General features: G+C 37.6%; 2 protein-coding genes across 3 annotated transcripts in view; both read right to left on the bottom strand.

The window, feature by feature from the left end:
• LOC116299199 (gelsolin-like protein 1) overlaps window positions 1-3,090 on the bottom strand; it is a 10,864-nt gene extending 7,774 nt beyond the window's left edge. The window contains exons 1-4 of the mRNA XM_089026952.1: window positions 2,917-3,090; window positions 2,744-2,833; window positions 717-806; window positions 1-72 (exon numbers count right to left, since the gene is read on the bottom strand). The exon at window positions 1-72 is cut by the window's left edge and continues 24 nt beyond it. Coding sequence (XP_088883078.1) covers window positions 1-72; window positions 717-806; window positions 2,744-2,833; window positions 2,917-2,997 — 333 coding nt within the window. The 5' untranslated portion in view covers window positions 2,998-3,090. The remainder of the gene's footprint in view (window positions 73-716; window positions 807-2,743; window positions 2,834-2,916) is intronic.
• A 2,004-nt stretch (window positions 3,091-5,094) lies between these two features.
• LOC116299201 (gelsolin-like protein 2) lies at window positions 5,095-17,753 on the bottom strand. Of its 2 annotated transcripts, XM_089026950.1 has the most exons (15): window positions 17,573-17,753; window positions 15,049-15,144; window positions 13,580-13,702; window positions 13,233-13,328; window positions 12,253-12,365; window positions 11,505-11,571; window positions 11,075-11,164; window positions 10,409-10,474; window positions 9,906-9,939; window positions 9,313-9,395; window positions 9,045-9,076; window positions 8,746-8,831; window positions 8,082-8,173; window positions 7,042-7,171; window positions 5,095-6,145 (listed from the first exon to the last, which is right to left on the bottom strand). In XM_089026950.1, the coding sequence occupies exons 1-14, from the start codon at window positions 17,660-17,662 to the stop codon at window positions 7,046-7,048; spliced, it is 1,194 nt and encodes a 397-aa protein (XP_088883076.1). In that variant the 5' UTR covers window positions 17,663-17,753; the 3' UTR covers window positions 5,095-6,145; window positions 7,042-7,045. The 2 variants fall into 2 exon arrangements, with proteins under 2 accessions (XP_088883076.1, XP_088883077.1); XM_089026951.1 differs by lacking the exons at window positions 15,049-15,144; window positions 17,573-17,753 and adding an exon at window positions 14,065-14,141.
• Between the last annotated feature and the right edge of the window lie 2,274 nt (window positions 17,754-20,027).

Below are 20,027 nucleotides of genomic sequence, written 5' to 3'. Positions count from 1 at the left end.
GTAAGCTGCAGTACCCATCTCATCCTGCGTGGATTCTTTTCCAAGCCAGAAATGAAGGTCATGCTCCAGTTCCTGGTAAAATACCAACAGGAATAAAGGACGTTACATTACTGAGCGCAATGAAGGGGTCCTTATCCCATTTCCCAGCCCCCATTTTGATCAACTCCCATATTCCCATTCTATGTTCTGCTAACATTTTAATCCCATTTCCTTTTTTTTTCAATGTTTTTTGTTGTTGTTTGTGAATCCCATTCCCACTGCATAAAAATATCTCATTTTCCGAGCCCAAAAAGGCGAATCCCAGCGTTAGCTCCCATTTTATCCCTTCAGCACCCTCATAGTACAGTGAGGAGAACCGTGAACACTTCGAGATGTCACAAATTCCATCGAGAAAAAGTGTGATTTATTTTGTATTTTCATGTTAGCCTTTCATGCAAGATAATTTTGAGAAAGGTCCATTTTGATTGACTGGATTTTGCATTGAATTTTCTCGCGTTACCATTTGAATTAAAATTGTAAGTGCAGATTGCGTTACTTTAAGGTTAGTAGAAAGTATTTTGAATATTCTTGGTTTGCAATCCCATTGCCAAGGGATTGAAATAACAATAGACAAAACCACCCAGTTGTGAAATATAACAAAAGAATTCATTGAAAAATCTTAGGTCTAGTTCTTCCAACATGGCGCCTATGAAGTCATGAGCAAACTTGCAACCCACCTCGCTACCAGGCTCCTTGTATGTTCTGAGGACGATGTAGCTGTCACCTCTGTGGAACTCCCCATATTTTGCTCTGGGCCAGGGTACCACCTGTCAAAAGTAGAAAGATTATTTTTTCCGAATTCTTCGAATACCGCTGTGTTCCTTGATTACAGACTCATCATTTACTTAGAATATTCACTAGTCACAAATACTAACGGTAAAGTAAAGAATGCACAACTTGAACAATACAATCACTTTGAAATAGTCCCCTTCGCAGTTCCCTGCGCCGTCTTGAAAGGTAGCCGTGCCTTTGTATCGAAACGAGACGAACGTGAGCTTACAATGATAGAGACATGTGAACAATTGTCTAAAGTGTTAAAAAAGGTCTCTATCATTGGAAGCTCACCGTTCGTCTCGCTTCGATGCAAAGGCACGGCTACCTTTCAAGATGGCGCAGGGAACTGTGAAAGGGATTATTCCACGGACCGTGTAGAACACATAAATATTCCACACAAAGTGAAATCCAGCGCAGAGCAACACAGAGAACTCGAAACTTAAAAAAATATTGTACGAGATGGGAGGGTAATGTTTTTTTAATTTTAATTAATTAATTAATTTTTTTCCTAAGCGCGCGCGATTTTGTTTAATTTAATGTGCGCACATATGCCATGGTTTGATCGCGTTTTTCTTAGGTCTTCACATCATAGCTCTAAAAAATACCATATTTTTTCTCTTCTTGGCGAGTTAATAGCACAAATCTACTTTAGATATATACTAAGAATATATTTCTTGCAAGAAAAGGGGATTTTTATAGTTATTTAGTTTGCTAGCTTACCTTTTATCCCCAAAAAACTATCCAAACCCGCCATCTTTTTTTACATTCTCGCATAGCTAAAAACCCGTAGAATACCAGCCACAATGGCCGATTTGATCACGTGACCTCTTAGTGCAAGTCGCCTATTGTAACGTTTCATTTCCCTGAGGATGGCCGAGTTATTTATTAAATTTATGGTTGATAAAACAAACTATTATGAATGTAACAACAACCAACTAGGAACTATTTGGATAATATTTCGTTTATTCTAGCAACTACATGCGCTTGTATTGAAATTTGTTCATATGGCAATGTTTATTGAGTTTCCCATGGAGATATATGTATATATATATTTGCGGGGGAATTGCGAGTATATTTCCATGACTTCTGAGATTAATATGACCATATTTGGTCAAAATAGTGTGACTTTTATATGGCTTGAATGGGGATTTATTATTGGCTGCAGTTACTGCACAACTCAAGGATATACATTAAAAGTTTTCTTTTAGTCAAATTCATCTAACTTTTGAACCTGATTAAATTGAATGCTGTTTAGAAACTGGAAACGAAATTTCAAAAGAAGTGTTCAAATAAACGAGAAGCTGCCCGCGGACGTCTCTAGTTTCATTTAAAATGAATAAATATTCCGGGAACAAATGTAAACAAGACGAAAGTGGTTGTCAAGAGCTAGATTACTAAGGTTAGAAAGATGAATACATTATGGTCCAAAGTAGGAAGGAAGGAAGGAAGGAAGGAAGGAAGGAAGGAAGGAAGGAAGGAAGGAAGGAAGGAAGGAAAGAAGGAAAGAAGGAAAGAACGATCGAACGAAGTAACGAAGGAAGTAATAATAAGTAAATAAGTTTCCATAAGAGAGAGAAATAATTCATAAGTTACAAAAAAAGATTCAAAATCAAACTTTGAAAACGATCTTATAGTATTGAAACTGCGAGAAAATTTTCGTATAAATTATTGTCGTAATCATATTGAAAAAATTATATTTAAATTTTCGGACCAGTACAGGAGAATTTATATATGAGAATTCATAAACAAGATTCGAATTCACAATAGCAAAACAGATGTTAGAAAGTCAAGTTAAACAACTTGAAAAAACTTTTGAAAAGTTTTCAGACCAGTACAAGAGAATTTATATATAAGAATTCATAAACAAGATTCGAATTCACAATAGCAAAACAGATGTTAAAAAGTCAAGTTAAACAACTTGAAAAATTACCTTGAAGTCTTCAATCCGCCAGATTTGAAGACCAGGTTTTTCGCCAGCTTTTTTCCATGCTTCTTCGGTTTCGGCTGCTTTTTTTTTGAGCTTAAAAGAAAAATAAATTATAAAAAATTTCGGTCACAATCAAATTTTTTAAAGTTGGTTTTGCAAACGGCTTGAATACTCACATTTCTGTCCACATCTGAGCCGATATTTTCCACATTGCTATCTTCAACATCGTGCTCCTTCGCTTTCACAAGGCCACTCATTTTGAAGCTTTTCCCGACCTTTTACAGGGTGTTTTTTTTCTGACTTTGTTCGATGCGGTTTGGTAAAAGACTGTGAACGCCCAAAGCCAAGCGATGTTCAAAGTGATCGTGAATGATTGAATCAATAGCTTCTCTTTCATTGGTTGAAAAAAACTAAGTTTTGGAAACACATTATTTGATGTGTACAGAATAATTAATGTTGGCTTTTAACTCAACATGGTTTCTCGTGAGCTCAAATATCTAGGATTAAAAAAAGCTTCCATTTTTCGCTAAGTGTTTTAAATTTTAAAATTTCTTTTTTGCTATAACTAGTTCGTGTTTCGATTTCAAAAAAGGTCTAGTTTTTTCCCGTTCGCCTTTTTAAAAAAATGCTCGTGATGTTTTTATAGGAATGGAAAAAATTCTTTTGTTTTACTTATGAAGTTGGGTCAAAGAAACGATTAAATGTAAAGAATCGATTCTGTTAATTTTATAACAGATGTTTGAATATTCAAAACATTTACAATTGTAGCGTTAGTTCAACACAGAAAAGTTTCCAAAAAAAAAATCCTAAAACAAACTATTCTCTAAATAACTTCAAATATCTATTCCTTGTCTTGCCTCAAAAGACAAAACTAAAAAGAAAAATGATATTAAAAGTTTCCAATATAACTCAGTTGTCACGAACTTAGAGCAAACCATTTATGATAAATTTGCCACTTGTCCAAAATATTTTCATTTATTTTGACCTGAGAAGCTTTTTTCATTTTCAAAAATAGCCGTTTTCTTTTGCAAATTTTACATGTAATCTTTTTCATGAAAAAAGAAAAAAAGAAAAAAAAATCGTAAGTCGTAAGTCGTTAAAGGAAGTCCAACCTTATGCAAATCAGTTATAAATATAGAACTGCATTTGAACGTTCTCGAAGGTGTTGTCACTGCTTCAAACTTTTTAAATCCAGCTTCGGATACATAAATGAATAGTTTATATAAATTTAAAGGTGTTTCCAAAACAAGATGTTTATATTAAGAATAATGTTTAATACTCTGTTTTGAGCAACAGCAATATAGTGAATGAGTGTAGTCCCAAAATGCTTGAAATATATGATATGTATTTTGGTAGAGAACTAAAAGAGGAAACTTTTCAAGCTTCTAGAAGGAAAGAAACTTAACACACAATTCTTAGTATTGTTAATATTTAACTTAGTAACGTACACAATAATGTGGGATTTTTTTAACTTAGAAAAGTTTGGAAGCTTTATTCGAACTTTCAAAAGAAGTTCAAGTTCTTGAAGATTTTTTAGGCCCCGTCCACACTATGCCGGATAAATTTGAATCCGCAACTTTCACACCAAAACCGAAAAAAAAAGGTTTTCCGTACACACATTAAAACGGATAAAATGTTTCGCGTCCACACTAGTCCGATCAGAGGCGGCAAAAACGCTTCATTGCATATCTGAGCACGTGCATCGAAGCTGAAATTGAGCCCGCGGTGAATTTTTAGCCTTCCCACAATGTTCCCATGACAATCATGACGTCATCGTATCCGAAAAATTTCGGGTACGAAATGTTCTCCGTCCACACTAATACGGCTAGCCGGTGTTTTCAAATTGTTCCATTCTGGAGACCGTATTCGAAAAAAATCGTTTTCGGTAAAGAATTGTTCCGGATTCACGCCCGGACTTGTGTGGGCGGTAGGCCTAACCTGATAAATAAAAATTCGAATTCGATGCCTTTTGCCAGTAATCGTCCGAGAGGCACACGTGTAACGTCATGCCGAACAGCGAAGCGAGTAGCCTGGGACAAGGATACACCCAACCTAAAATGGTTTACTAGAACCTAGAATGCGCGGATAACAGATCACAAATACCTCGTTATCTAAATCTACGCAGATGTAAAAATCCTGAAGCAAGGACTGAGGACTGAGGACTGAGGACTGAGGACTGAGGACTGAGGACTGAGGACTGAGGACTGAGGACTGAGGACTGAGGACTGAGGACTGAGGACTGAGGACTGAGGACTGAGGACTGAGGACTGAGGACTGAGGACAGGAAGGGGAAAATTTTTTAGCGAATACTCATATGTTACTATAAAATGTCTTCCTTTGATATACACATAGGCGAGAAGTATTGTTTTCTTTAATTCAACAGTTCAATTGCGCAACTTATGCTATTTTTATTTTTATTTTCACCACCGGTTTTATTATCCCAGCCATTTGATCGCGTGATCTACGAGTTAGTAGATAAAGACACTGATATCGTTAGAGCATTTCTAATAATGCGGCCAAACCTGATTTTCAGCCGAGAAAAACTGGAAATCAGTCCTAGCCGACACGTAGTACTCTATGTAGAAACATATTTTAACTATAGTTTTGATAAAAACATAAAGAAAGACATGTGCCAGCCTTATCTGATAGCTTAATTTTTCGTGATGCAATGTGGTATACTTTCAACTTCCAAGGGGGGGGGGGGGGGGTATTTAGTCGTATTTAGTCGCGTTTTAGTGGAAAGATCTACTTCGAAAAACCCTGGAGCGAAAAGTTGTAGGCTATTTTCAAAAGCAGGTCCCAGGTTCTCACGGTTTGAGAGATTTATTGTTTGGCGTAGACCTCCTGAGCCCTGGGCTTTTTTTTAATCCAACGTGCCTTTTTGTACGTCTTAAAGCAATAGAATCACTTGATGCGGAATAGGATCATTCTCGTTCCCAGGTCCTCCTCGGTTGTCGCTCCTCCCCGTCAAAGGGGAAGGAACGACAACCGAGGAGGATCTGGGAAAAGAATGGGAATTGGATGCATTTTCGTACCCAAACCCTACTCATTTTCCAAATCGTCTAACGAGTAAGATCTAGGTACGAAAAGGTTTTTACATTCGGCTTTGGAGGAAATTTAAGTCATAAAATGAGAAAGTGTGCTATGATAACTACAAACTTAACTAATGACTGCATGCTTTTTTGGTTTAATCGACTCTCGATACAGTGCAAGAACTATATCCTTAAATGTATTGATCATGGAACAGTTTTTTAGGCGATTGTAGTTATTCTAACTTCGTAAGCTAAGTTTTATTAGTATTTTATCGTAAGCTAATGTGTTTTTCTTAAATTGTTTTTAAGTTGCAAAGAGTGTTGTTATTGAAGAATGGGACGGCTCTGGTTCTGGAGACTGATTCAATTAATACTGAAATAAAAGGGAAGAAAAGAAAAATGGGATAAGAATTTTAATTGAAAAAGACTGAATAAATAGGAAAATTTAAAAAAAGTAAACAAATTAAAAAAGAAAAAGGACAGGCAGACAAATGAACACACAGACAGTAAAAAGGCAGAGAGACATGTACAGCTACTATGCAGAGAGACAGACACAAGACAGGGAGATAACAGACATGACAAATGAGCACACAGACAGTAAAAAGGCAGAGAGACATGTACAGCTACTATGCAGAGAGACAGACACTAGCAGACAGATAACAGACATGACAAACATGTGATATCTCCAGAAAGTCATAATGGGGTTGCAAGTTTATAACTCCGGCAATAGGCAGTTAACGGTCACGGGTCTGTACTAGTGAGCAAAATTTTTGATTTTATTTTGAATTGGTTATTCTTTTTAGCTACTTTTAAAGAACTGAAACAATGTGTAACCAGTGTGTTACGAAATGCAGTTTTATTACGATCTTTCGAAACAGGTTGTAGAAATTTTGTTTGCTCATTAGTAAATTTCACCCATGGGAATCAAGATGTTCATATATTCATTTGCTCTCAGTGAATTAATCAGGGCCTATTATAACACGGGCAATTGTGTTTCGGCGTGCGTGCGCAAGCACTAGCGACGCCTGCCTGTTAATACTGTTGTTCTTTGCTCACCATGTTTAAAACACGTTTTTACATCGATTTAAGTTTTTCCTACGCTCACGTTGTTCGTTTACGTTGTTATTTTGTTAACCAACGCCTTCACCTTATTTTCATTGTTTTTACTGTTATCCGCAATATGACATGTATCGCGTGATCCATTTGGACCAGTGGCAGCGTTGGATTATGAATATTTATATAGCACTGTTCATATATGACATATCTTACTTGATTAACGCATCAAGGCACGATCAAAGAAGAGATATGGGTTCTCTTCGTTGACCAGAGTGATGGGCTTGTTGATTGGCTGATGGAATTTCCCATCTACATCTTTGGGATATTCTTCCATCAAGAAATTCTACAATCAAAAAGAGTAATCAGTATTAAAACATTACCGGCTATCGATCAAATTTTTAGTATACATTTTATTCCCTAAGGCTTTTCCAGATTTTCTTTTTCGGTGTTGATAATTTACAACGATCATGCCACAGGGAGCCCAATTTAGATTTAATATTATTTTTGTATTGGAGGTCAAGAGTGTCCTCCATAATGCAAACAAGTGAAAAGAATCGATCAAAAATGCAGTACAACACTCCCTCCCCCTCCTCCCGCGCCTTTGTTTTTGTGTATAATTCCTCTAAGATATCTGATGTCGTTACTTATATGAAAATCAAAGCTAATCTTAGATCGTGACGTAGAAATGACGTCACTGCAAAACTGACATGTCATGAAGCCTGTGACAAACGACCAGCGAAAAATAAAAACCTGTCCACCATTGCAACAAAAATATATATAACTCTTTATTGTTTTGTGTAACTGTTATCAACCTCTTATATGCAATGTTTTTTTTTTCTTTTGGTAGAATGAAAATCCATAATTTAAAGAGGGAAATTGACACTCAGTTTTGCTAATTTCCTCGATTCCGATTGGCTAACATTTTCTCTCAGATCACGTGGAAAGAGTATTTCAATAAAGTCGATCAAAAATGATTCAGAGTATCTCCACCCTCCACACACCCCCCCCCCATAGTATCAAATGTCGTTACTTATACAACTGATAATAATAATAATAATAATAATAATGATAATAATAATAATAATAACGATTTATAGAAGCATATCTACAGAGTAGCTCTACATCTTCAACAAAGAAAATAATAAATGAAAATATAGTGGAGTAAGTAAATAGAAAAATGATTGAATTAAAGTCGGTTTTATCTAAATTGGGCCCCCTGTGGATCATGCTCAAGTCCCTTAATTATTAAATACCTCAGCAACAAAGAGGGCTCGGCATCGTTCCTGATAGCTGACTTCGCTACCGATCCAGACATAAAGTTGAGATTCCGTATCCAAGAGATAGACTAGAAGAAATAGGATCGACAGTTATAGTGACTGTTCGATGGGATCGGAGAGAAATGTGAGGGGATTAATTAAAAGGTACTATAATCGCGCATTTCCAAGTCTAGTAAGTCAGCATCTTAATTTTCGCGTGCACTTCTTGCAAGCCATTGTTTTTTTCGCACTGTCCAAAAACCCACAGCATATAGTTTTATGTTTATTAGAATTTTATCTCCGCCCACGCTTTTTGCGAGTCAGCGGTTTACTGGGGTCACGCCTGGCCTGACGTGTCGCGGGTTTGATTCCCGGGGTTGGTGTCGTTATGTGAGCACAGTTGCTTGTTGGTTCTCTCCTGTGCTACAATATTTTTTTCTTAGGGTTTCCAGCGGTTTTAAATTCCTCCCTTCGCAAAAATCAACATGTGAGTTGAGTGTTAATTTGTGTGTTGTAAATAATTAGCCTGGGTGGCCAGACTCTGTTTGGGGGAGGGGGTAGGGGGTAGGGGTAGTGCGTGTGGAGTGAATCGTATGGAGGATTCTCTTACGGGGGGTGATGGTTGTAAAATATAAGTTTTGCAAGGCAAGGGTTTACTTACTGCAATTGCTGGTCAGGTTGGACTTGCAAATTGTCCTGGTGTCTTCGATAGCACGATTCAGCAGCTTGCCATTATTGTTCGTCAAACTAGAAGAAAAAAATGTCGATATATTAACATATCATAGAGGCATGGCAGCCATGTTGGTGTACCTTGAAGAAGAGAAACTAACAATAAATTATTTTGCCCAAATTCGCCCATGTAACGAGGCCCATAGGTTTGGTTTAGCCGTAAGATATTGAAAAGAAAGTGAGACTAGAGTTTCTCCAGAGTTTCTCAATGTAAAAATGATCAATACTTACTAATAAAGCCTCTTGATGGGGTTTTTTGGTGTCTAAAAAAATTAATGAATGATTTATAAGAATATCATAATAATTGTTTGCAGACTATGATTGGTTCACACAGAACCTGTCGACTCACTTTTGCACTTTTTTCATATGACGCTCCTAGTAATGCAAGGCTCTTGATCAACTACACAGTTCGTAGAGTATCGAAAACCGCCGCACTAAGCACAGACCTTCGCTGGAGAGAGGTCAATGACATACGAACTAAAACTAGAGTTTTACTTACGTTGTCCGGTGTTGCTTTATAAGTTTTTCCCTTGGTGGGAAAGAGGTGATAAGCAGGATGATCTTTGTCTTCGAAACTGTCCCCTGAAATAAACAATAAGGGGTAAGGAACTATTCTATTTATAGCAACATCTGTGGAAAAGCATCAAATGAAGCGAGGGGAAAGATTAAGTTAGTATATGTAAGGGAGTATTCACTTTTTAGAAGGGGACGGGGGCCGAAGGAATAGACCATATGCAAAACGAGTGTAAGACTAGGAACGAGCACCACGAAAGTATAAGCGGTGTTGCATTGTGTTACCGTCACCAAGAAATTCGGACATTGCTCTCGGATTTCCTTAGGAGTGTACTGACTTTTAAAAGAATTATTTACTTGGTTTGTTTGGCAAGCTTTCTGAATTCAAGCAAAATATCACTTTTATAACTTGATTGAAGCTTTTCTTGCTGCTGTTTAGAGAGCTAGTAACTAAAGAAATCGATCTGAACTTTCTTTTTTAAAGTAAGTAAATTTGTATTGGCGTAAATCAGTTCTGAGAGCAATACCCGTGGAAGGGGAACACTAAGCAATATAGGTTCCATAGAAAAGAATACTTACTGACAACTGACTTGAACCTTAGTGTGGAAGCACGCTGTTAGAGGAAAAAAAGAACAACAATGAAAACATATAAGCAAATTATTGTTTTATCTAAAGCTTAGTTCTGTCCCTCGGTCTGGTCATTTATCTCCTTCTCTTGATTCGAAAACTCCGTACCCGCCCCCGTCTCCCCGTCTCCCCATCTCCCCGTCTCCCCGCTACAAATTCTCTGTAGGATCCAAGCTATCTAATTGGGTAAAAAATCCACTTATTTTCTAGGATTTTCGTGTCAGATAGCCATTTTGTTTCCGGGATTTCCGGAAGACCCTTTTTGTTTTCACCCCCCAATCACCCTGCCTCCCACCACCCCCCCCCCCCCCCCCCCCCCACACACACACACACACACCCCAAACCAATTAGAATGTTCAATAAATCGATTTGCCACCAGAGCTTCTCCTTTGTAGTTGCTGACCAAGAGGAACGTGGGCTCTGGGGTACAAAAAGGATGTTTTCGGTCTGGTTACCTCTTTCTGCCTGATATATTCCTCAGCAGCGTCCTTCTCTTCCTTGATGCTTTTTTTGCCTTCCCACTATGGATACGAAACAATAAAGACTATCAATAGCACAAAATTGGTTTCAATGTAAAGTAAACGATGCTTATTATCATGTAGATCGTTGAAGTGCGACCCTCGAAGTTTAATTTCTCGCAGTTTTCCGACTAGCATTTCGACGACCGTCGATCAAAGAACTGAAATAAAAACCTATAATCCTCCAAAATCTGCCTCAGATATATTTCTTGCAGTTCTTTGATTGACGGTCGTTGAAATGCTAGTCGGCGAACGAGACCATTACATGGATGGCGGAGACGGGGGAGGGGGGCTAGGGTCCCCCCACTTTTTATGAGAATTACATTTTAGTTTGTCTAGGAATAAGAAAAAGAGTTCGTCCAATAACAAGGAGGGGAGGGGAGGACTGCAGCGCTCCCCCCTCCCCCCTCATGCACACACACACTTTAAAAACTGTTCCACCCAGTCCCTGAAGACATCAAAATTCGCGGGTCGCACTTCAACAATAATGGTAGTAATGGTAGGGACACAAGTAATACAAGATGGATGACCAAGTGCACGTGACTTGAAAGATGTACCGCTGGCCGGTACTGGCGCTGCTTAATTATTCATAATTTATCTTACCAGGTACATGAAGTATTCGTTCATGATGACAAAGACGTCATCAGAGCACAAGTTCCCTTGAAGGAATTTCCTCTCTACCATCCATTGCTTCTGCAAAGGAGAAGAAGAAGAAAAATAATGAAATCAGTTGAATCAACTGATCCACTTTATCAGGGACCAGGGAGCAAGCTAGACCAGAATGCACCTTGTTCCCTATCCCAGGTCTACCTTCGATCTACATCATAAATGTACTCAAGCTAGACCAGAATGCACCTTGTTCCCCATCCAAGGTCTAGCTTCAATCTACATCATAAATGTATCCAAGCTAGACCAGAATGCCGTATGTTCCCTATCCCAGGTCTAGCTTTGATCTACATCATAAATGTACCCAAGCTAGACCAGAATGCACCTTGTTCCCTATACTTTAAGGCACAATAAACACAAGATGTACCTTCTTTCCTTTCAGTCCAGCTTCCTCTTCGTGGAATTGAAGAAGGCAACATTTGTCATACTTCGTTCTGTAAGTACATTAATAGATGGTTTTAAAACTGGGTGGACATAGTATGACTTCGTATATAAGACCATTTTTATGATGAAAAAATGGCTTTGAATTTTGGCCACATTAACAGGGCTTCCTGATCATGACGACATGCATTAATTAAACATTTCATCTTTTTTTTTTCGGGTTGGATCATATGTGAGTTGAGTTTGTTCTCTCCCTTGCCACGAGGGTTTTTCTCCAGGTTCTCTGGTTTTCTCCCTCCATAAAAATAAACATGTGAGTTGATTTTGTTTGATGTGTTGTTTTCTCCCTTGCCACGAGGGTTTTTCTCCAGGTTCTCTGGTTTTCCTCTCTCCATAAAAATCAACATGTGAGTTGATTTTGTTTTATGTGTTGTTCTCTCTCTTGCCACGAGGGTTTTTCTCCAGGTTCTCTGGTTTTCCTCCCTCCATAAAAATCAACATGTGAGTTGAGTTTGTTTGATGTGTTGTTCTCTCCCTTGTCACGAGGGCTTTTCGCCAGGTTCTCTGGTTTCTCCTCCGTCCGTAAAAATCAGATGTAAGTTGTGGGTTGTGAGTTGAATACATAGAATATCTAATGTAATGGTAGGGTTTGTGAGTGACAGTGGGCCAAATTGGAAACCAGTATTAAGTTACTAATATAAAATCGTGATTTATTTATTTATTGATTCACTCACTTGGCCTCGCTTTTGTCTTTTGGTTTTCTCCTCACTTCAACCTTGAAGTAAGTGTGAAAGGTGTCAGATTCTTCGAGCTGAATTTCGCGGTGCAAGATCGGCTTCTCGTCAAGCTGAAGAAGGAAATTACTGTATTAGGCACTGGTTAGAATTTATCCCCCTCCCCTCCCCCCCCCCCTCCCTCCCACCCCAAGAAGCACTATCTTATGCTACGTTTCCCCCTCAATAAACCGTTTTCTCAAGGTTGTGTGCACATCCAAATTTAAGCAACTTGATGAGAACAGAACACGAGCTTTATACACCCTTCTCATAATGGCTGACGAGCGCACAAAAACGAGGTCACCCAGTCATCTTGCAAGGCTGAGCAAGGCTGCTCTTTCAGAATGAAGGTGGATAGCGCGAATACAGGTCAAAGCAAGAGGTAAATTACTATACTTTTCTTCTATAAACGCATTCAATGTACTTCTATATCTTGTATTGTGGACTAATGACTGGGTGACCTCGTGTTCGTGTATTTTTCAGCCATTATGTGAACGGTGTATAATGAGTATAGCCATGCATTTTTATGAAAAAAGTTTCTATAAGAATTCATAAAATCGATTATTCTCCTTTTGATTATAAAACCGGTTTCTCGACTTTACTGAATTTTCGTTCAATTTTGCGTTCAAAATGGATGCGCACGCAATCTTGAGAAAACGGTCTATAGTAGTTTTGGCAGCAGCACGCAATGATGTCGATTTATATTAATAGCTCACCACAAGAGAATACAACAAAATATGAATTAAGACGGCACAATGTTACCAATATAAGAAAGACAAAATGGTCCTGTCAAGATGGCCGCCGTATGATTGTCGCAGTAGGCCTCTCTACTCCTTCTCCCTGATGCGGACAGAGTACTTTTAAAAAGCGATTCCGATTCCGTGTGCCTAATAGCTATTAACCATTGAATATGTGCGCAAACGGGAACTGGTTTTACTTACAAACAGGTTGAGCTGCTCTGCCTTGATGGTTGCTAATTTGTAATCCTCGCTTGAACAATGCTTAGACACCCAGATGTGAAGATCATGAATGAATGTCTAGTAGTAAAATGATTCAATGTTAGATTGCCAAGCAGGCAAGCAGGCAAGCAGGCAAGCAGGCAAGCAGGCAAGCAGGCAAGCAGGCAAGCAGGCAAGCAGGCAAGCAGGCAAGCAGGCAAGCAGGCAAGCAGGCAAGCAGGCAAGCAGGCAAGCAGGCAAGCAGGCAAGCAGGCAAGCAGGCAAGCAGGCAAGCAGGCAAGCAGGCAAGCAGGCAAGCAAGCAAAGATGATACATGGTCAGCTACTTACGATTGCAGCCTTGTGCCAACAGAGTACAATGTAGGCCCTGTCGTTGTAGAATCTACAGTAGGGTTTCTTCTTAGTTTCCTCCGACTCCCACACCTTCTCTTCCTCCTTCACCAGTTCAGTCACCTACAATATCAATAACAACATGTGCGTTCACCAACTTGGCTTTGATCATTATCGGGTGGTATTGCATATATAGAATATTTCAAAAAAGTTAGTCAACAAAAACCTAGAAAGCTGTGATCGCTGAGAATCATGGGAAATAGTTCATATTCAACAAGTAAAGCTTTTGACACAAACTGCAGCAGTTGAGGATGCTCAGAGGAGGTAAACTTGTAACTGGTAGAAGAGCTCAAGTCCATCAACAGTTATCAAGCGGTTGAAACATGTAAAATGTATCTACCCATGATCCTTGCCGGTCTCAGCTTTGTAGCTTTTCAGGTGGCATGGTGTGACTAACTTTATTGAAATAAGTTTTTACAATAGACCATTTTCAATAAACTTCTAAACCACCGCTATGTTACTTGATTAGAGGCTCATTTACACAGGGTTAGCCTCGATTTTGTTGTGCGGAATATTCATGTGTTCTAGTGAATGTCCGTGGAATTATTGTGTTTGCATCGTTGAAGTTCAAACCTTTTGTTATTAATTAAGTCCTCCAAATTGAGCTGCATTCTGATGTGCTCTAAGGGGTCTATTCAAGGACGCTAGTGTGACGTCATCATCGTCATATTGAATGACTTCACAAAATCATCGAGTCCAAAGTTTGATTTTTTAAGGTTCATTTTAAAATAAAGTTGTAAGTTTTCACACACAAAAAATTATTTGGTGCTAATAATGAAATAAATATATATTTTCCGAGCAGTGAAATCACAAATGGTATCTCAAATATTTTACGCTACGCCGGGTATCCTCGATAAACACGTTAATTAACGTATTTTCTTGCTAAATCATTAACTTCTGCGTCCATCCGTGTTATTTTTTTGTAAACAATAAACACTTAAGAATGCCCTGAAGCAAAATTGAGTTGATACTCAAAAGCTTCGATTGGGTCGATTGATCTTTAGAGCGACTAACAGTAAGGGGGACGGACATGCCGTGTCGTTCTTGGCTGTGAGACGCGAATAGCGGCGACGCAGCTGCGGCGACATGACAAAAAAATGATTTATACAAAAATATTGGAACCTCCTTGACTTGACTTCGCATAAGTCCAATATATTAACAAAAATATTAACAATCATAATATTTAACAGCAATAATAATATTTAATAGCGTTAATAATAACAGTGTCGTGACCTTGTCCGCGCCGAGTTTATGCCATGTTCCGAGTATTTGATTGAATGGAATGTAAATTCTTGAGGAATGTGATTGGTCTGGCGTATCTCTTGCCGTTTCAAGACCGTGTTCGTGCCGTGAGCTTTTCACTCTAAAACGGATACCAGCGCCGTGCCGTATCTGTCGGTTGCACATACCTGTGAATTATAGACCTCCCAGATCATGGGGTGTTTTTCCTTGATCGACTTGACATTGGCCCACAGAGGGTCACTCTTGGCTGTCTTCCGATATTCCTGATGAAGAGTACGAAAATGAATGGTCAAAACGTGTAATTAATGGATGGATGGATTGATGAGATAAAATGGATGGATGAATGGATGGATGGATGTGGATGGATGGATGGGATGGATGGTTAGATGGATGGATGGATAGATGGATGGAATGGGATGGATGGTTAGATGGATGGATGGATGTATAGATGGATGGGATGAGAGGATGGGATGAATGGGACGGATGGATGGATGGATGGGATGGGATGGAATGGATGGATGGATAGATGTATAGATGGATGGGATGGGATGAATGGGACGATTGGATGGATGGATGTGATGGGATGGATGGGATGGATGGATGGATGGATGGATGGGACGGATGGATGGATGGATGGATGGATGGGATGGAATGGAATGGAATGGATGGATGGATGGTTCTCGTATAGCAGGTGAAAGAACCAACATAAATTAATAATATTGAAAAATTAGCATAAGGATCATATTCAGACACATTAATCAATAGACAAGAAAAAGATAATAAGTCAAAATAAAAGAGCTAGATTTTATATAGAAAAACAAACAAAAGTACTCTAATCGTATAATTAATACAAGAACAACTTGTGAACAGAAAATACGCCATTACTTTCTGATTATTGACTCTATTCTTTTTTCTCTTCTCATGTGTTATGTAACGGCCTCTCATTGTTCTCTTCTCTCGTCTTGCCCTTTCCTTTCCTTTCCTTTCCTGTCCTGTCCTGTCATTCTTACCTCTCTTCTCGTCTTTCATATAAACTTCCACAAACTAAAATCGACTAGGCTCCTAATCAAATGCTCCTAATTCAATTTTGTAGTGAATAATAACATTTCTTATATTGCATTCAAAATCCTGTGTAGACACAATAAATATTTACAAGCTTGACTGGTTAGTAAAAGAAATGTTAATTAATATACTTCAATCTGAGTTGTCTATAAATTCAATCTAACGACAAATAGAGAAAAAGAATTTCTTGCTTCGAAAAGCCGCATAACGAATAAAAATTTCAGTTTCAAGAATATTTTTACGTTAAAAATGTGAAACGTTTTTGGAGTTGCATATCTATTTAACAAACTCATTAATAATTCATGAGGAAAACACAAAGTAAATCATGACCACCTGAAAAGGTTTATAATTCTGATACAGAATCACGTTCATTTGCATAAACTTTAACTTGGATTTTCCTGGGCAGACTAACTTTTACCTTGAAAATTTAGTGAAACACAAAGGAACTAACCTAGACGTTTGTTATTAAGCAATATACAATATTCGTGTCCGTGTTCTGTGTATAGGATATATAAACTATCGGCTACGTCTCGAGTTTATATATCGTACACAACACAGCCACTCATACTGCAGGCATACTCTTTCTAGTATAGAAGTTTATGGATGATTTAAAGTTGCAAAGACTAAGAAAATGAATCTAAGTATCCTAAAAGACTAAAACGAGGTCAACAAGTACTCTCTCATGACCGAGTTCATTCACTTCCTCGTTTGAATTCGTAAAATATTTTCATAAAATATATTTACTTAAATTAATAGTAAGTTCGTGTGTATACTTTTTTGTATACAAAGTTTCTTATTTTAATTCTTTCGTGTTTATTCAAATGAAAATGAATAATATTAGCAACAGTTTTGAAGCTAGTTCGTCTGTTATTGTCCTCTGGAGTTTTAAAACTTTGTCCTCTAAAAGCCATAGCTGTAATAGTTATAATAAAGCTTTGCAAATGAATAAATAAATAATTCAGATAAAAGTGTGAGAAGGTTGAACTGAAGTCGCTCGTTAGAGTATTAAAGCCGTTTTCGAGAAGTTTATATTCCCTTGAATTGAATTAAAAACACGAGACAACTGTACGTATAACAAATTAAGGGAAGTCCAAAAAGAAAGAAAAATATTTATAGGATTACTTTTTAAACGCCATTTTCGAAAATTAAACATCGAAATTATGCATTCAATCAAACTTAGGTTAATTAAAATAAATTCTCTTGTGAACTTTAGGGAGTAATCTTATTCAGTTGCATTGGTACTCGTTCAAATAAACAACTATTTACAAGAAACATACTTTGATAAACTTATCTGTATAATGCGTATCAATTTTTTTTTTCCTCAAGATTTTATGGCTGTTAAAGGGATAGCTTAAGATTTGTATTTGAAGTTGAGAAAGTTTTAAATTATAAAAATACTGGCAGATTGGATTTTATAAGTGCGCTTACTTGCTTGAAAAAATATATAGAACCTTAAGACAAAAATAAAACATTTACAGATGAAAACTGAGAAACTTTTACAATTTTGTAATCTGAAATTATGCAAGATTTCATGCTCTCAAGCTATTTGAGCTAATTAGTATGACACAAAACTTTAGCTTCAGTTTTTCTTAAATAGCGAAATTTGGAAGATTATGAAAAATTGTATACCTCTTCATCGATGGTCATCGAGCTGTATTCAACCACGCATTTTTTCCACGGATAATCCGTTCGCTCAACTCCATTGGATTCGAGCGACATTTTACAAGCTTCCGTTTATATGCACTTTAGCAGTCTTCTTCCTAGCTAGCCGTATAACAAGTACCTGGGTTGGACCACTAGATATTTGAATCTGAAAGCCTCCCTTAGGATGTCATAGAGATAGCCAGTCATCCAATGGCCCGTGCGGTTACCATAGTGATATACTATTACGATATGGACCCTTTTCTTGAGACATCAACCACTGAATAATGCAATCTTTTTTATTTTTTGACATTTTGACAACAAAAACAATGAAGTTCGTTTTTATTAAATACGACGAACGAAAATGATATATTTCTAACCTTGGGCTAAATTATTTTCTTCTTCTTGTGTAGTTTGAATTTTTTAATGTCAAGCAGAGTCCTTTGAATGGTTGTGTCAAATAGCTTGTCGTTGAAGCGTAGAGTCGATACAAAAGAAATAAAAACAAGCTTTTATTATCTGAATTTGGTCAATCAAGCTAAAAATTGAGACAAACCTCGGTACAATTGAATAATTTTATCCACTTTAACTTTCGCACGCAAAAACGCTTCAGGGAATACAAAAATGCTCAAAAGGATTTCTTAAATTGTTTTTATCCTTACAATATAACTTCTGTCTAGTTCATATTGTTAAATATTTATTGGATAAATTAATTGATAGAGTCGAGAGTACTTAGTGTTTACACAATGGGAGTTATTCTTTATGTAGAATTTTGTAAACAATACCATATATAGATGAAATTTGCTCTCTTTCGCTTCTGTTTGTTATAAAATATTCATGCTTCTAAAATTATGGTCTCTGGAAGTGTGCTAGAATAAAACACACTAGAATGTGAACTGGACAGAAGAAGAAGAAGAAAAGAAAGAAAGAAGGCGAAAAGAAAATGTATTTGGAAAAAGGAAGCGCACAATATCAGTATTTGAAACAAGAATTTTTTAAACCCTCGACATTATATCTATTAAGGACCACAACTGAAGAGGCGCTAGCGAGAGGGTAGGGGAAGGGGCACCTATGTCCTCCAGTCCGAGCCTAAGGCCCGTTTACACGGAAGGTAAAGGATGAACTTGTAGAGTTTTATTCTAAGTCCGGTCGTGGATAGCGCTATCCGACGGATCAATCTAATCCAGTTGACAAATTCACTTGGATAACAGCATCGAATCATCCACTGGATAATAATTTATCCGTTGGATAGCGCTATCCACCCTTTCGTATAACCGGGCCCTGGACTTCAAATTACATGATCAATGTCTCTAAATAGAAGAGCAAAAAAAAATATATATATATATATATTTTTTTTTAAATTTCCAAAAAATCGCCGTTGTAAAGTGTCCTTAATAGGGCCTCGCTGCATGTCGTCGTCGTCGTTATTTTTGTATAGCCGTTTCAAAGCCATGCTTCATATCGAAATTTAAACCTAACTGGGTTCAGTGCAACAAGAACGAAATCTTAAACACCACGTAAAAGTTTATAACAATACTAGTATATACTCACTGACGCTTCAGATCAGTGCTATTCCCTTCGTCCCACATGGCACCTCCCTGCTTCGTCCTAGGAGTAGCCTTAGGACTGAGTTCTGTTAACCGCAATTTCCGTCCACAAATCTCGCATCTGATCTAATCTAATCTTATCCATCTTATCTTTTTTATCTTAAGAATGCAAGGGAAAGGAAAGGAAAGCGAATCTTTATTTTCCCTACATTGTTTATTATATATATTTCGCTTTTCCCGATTTAGGGGGGAGGGGTGGTGTTACCCGGTACCCACCACCTCTGGAAGTGAAATCTTAGATTTTGACCCCAAATATCTCCAAAACTAAAAGCCAAATCACAGAAATGAATGGATTGTCTGTCTGCATGAATCTAAAAAACATATTCGTGTATAGCGAAATTGCCACTACAGACCCCCAGTATCGAGCAATTGAACAGTTCTCTGAGGGGGGAGGGGGTATGTACCGGTACCCACCACCTTAATTCATAAAATCGGGTCCCTATTTTGGACCATTGTTTTGGCCTTGCCCCTAAATATAACCTTGTGTGCTATATCACATGATAATACTGAGGTTAAATGCTGAAAGATTATTATGTTAGAATCATCATCATCATTATCATCATCATCATCATTAACATCATCATAATTAAAAGTAGGACAGGGTCGATGATTACCGGATTGGGAAAAACTGTGACGGTGTCAGTTCACCTAAAGTTGAATTTTTCATTTCACCATTTTAAGTGAGATAAAAGATAAGTATAATAAAATAAAGATAAAAATAATATTTCTGTTGAGTGGCATGCCCAAATTTCTTTGGTCTCGGAATGATGTTCTTCCGAGTCCCATTGCTCACAAAAACATAAAAATAAAGCCAGAAAATGTTTGAAATAATTTAA

Source organism: Actinia tenebrosa, unplaced genomic scaffold, assembly GCF_029948245.1.
Source record: "Actinia tenebrosa isolate PJP-AT-01 unplaced genomic scaffold, QUT_ActTen_1.0 PGA_scaffold10__47_contigs__length_13832649, whole genome shotgun sequence".
NCBI classification, from domain to species: Eukaryota; Metazoa; Cnidaria; class Anthozoa; order Actiniaria; family Actiniidae; genus Actinia; species Actinia tenebrosa.
The sequence above is the reverse complement of the archived record's forward strand: the minus strand, read 5'-3'. Positions and strand labels throughout refer to the sequence as shown.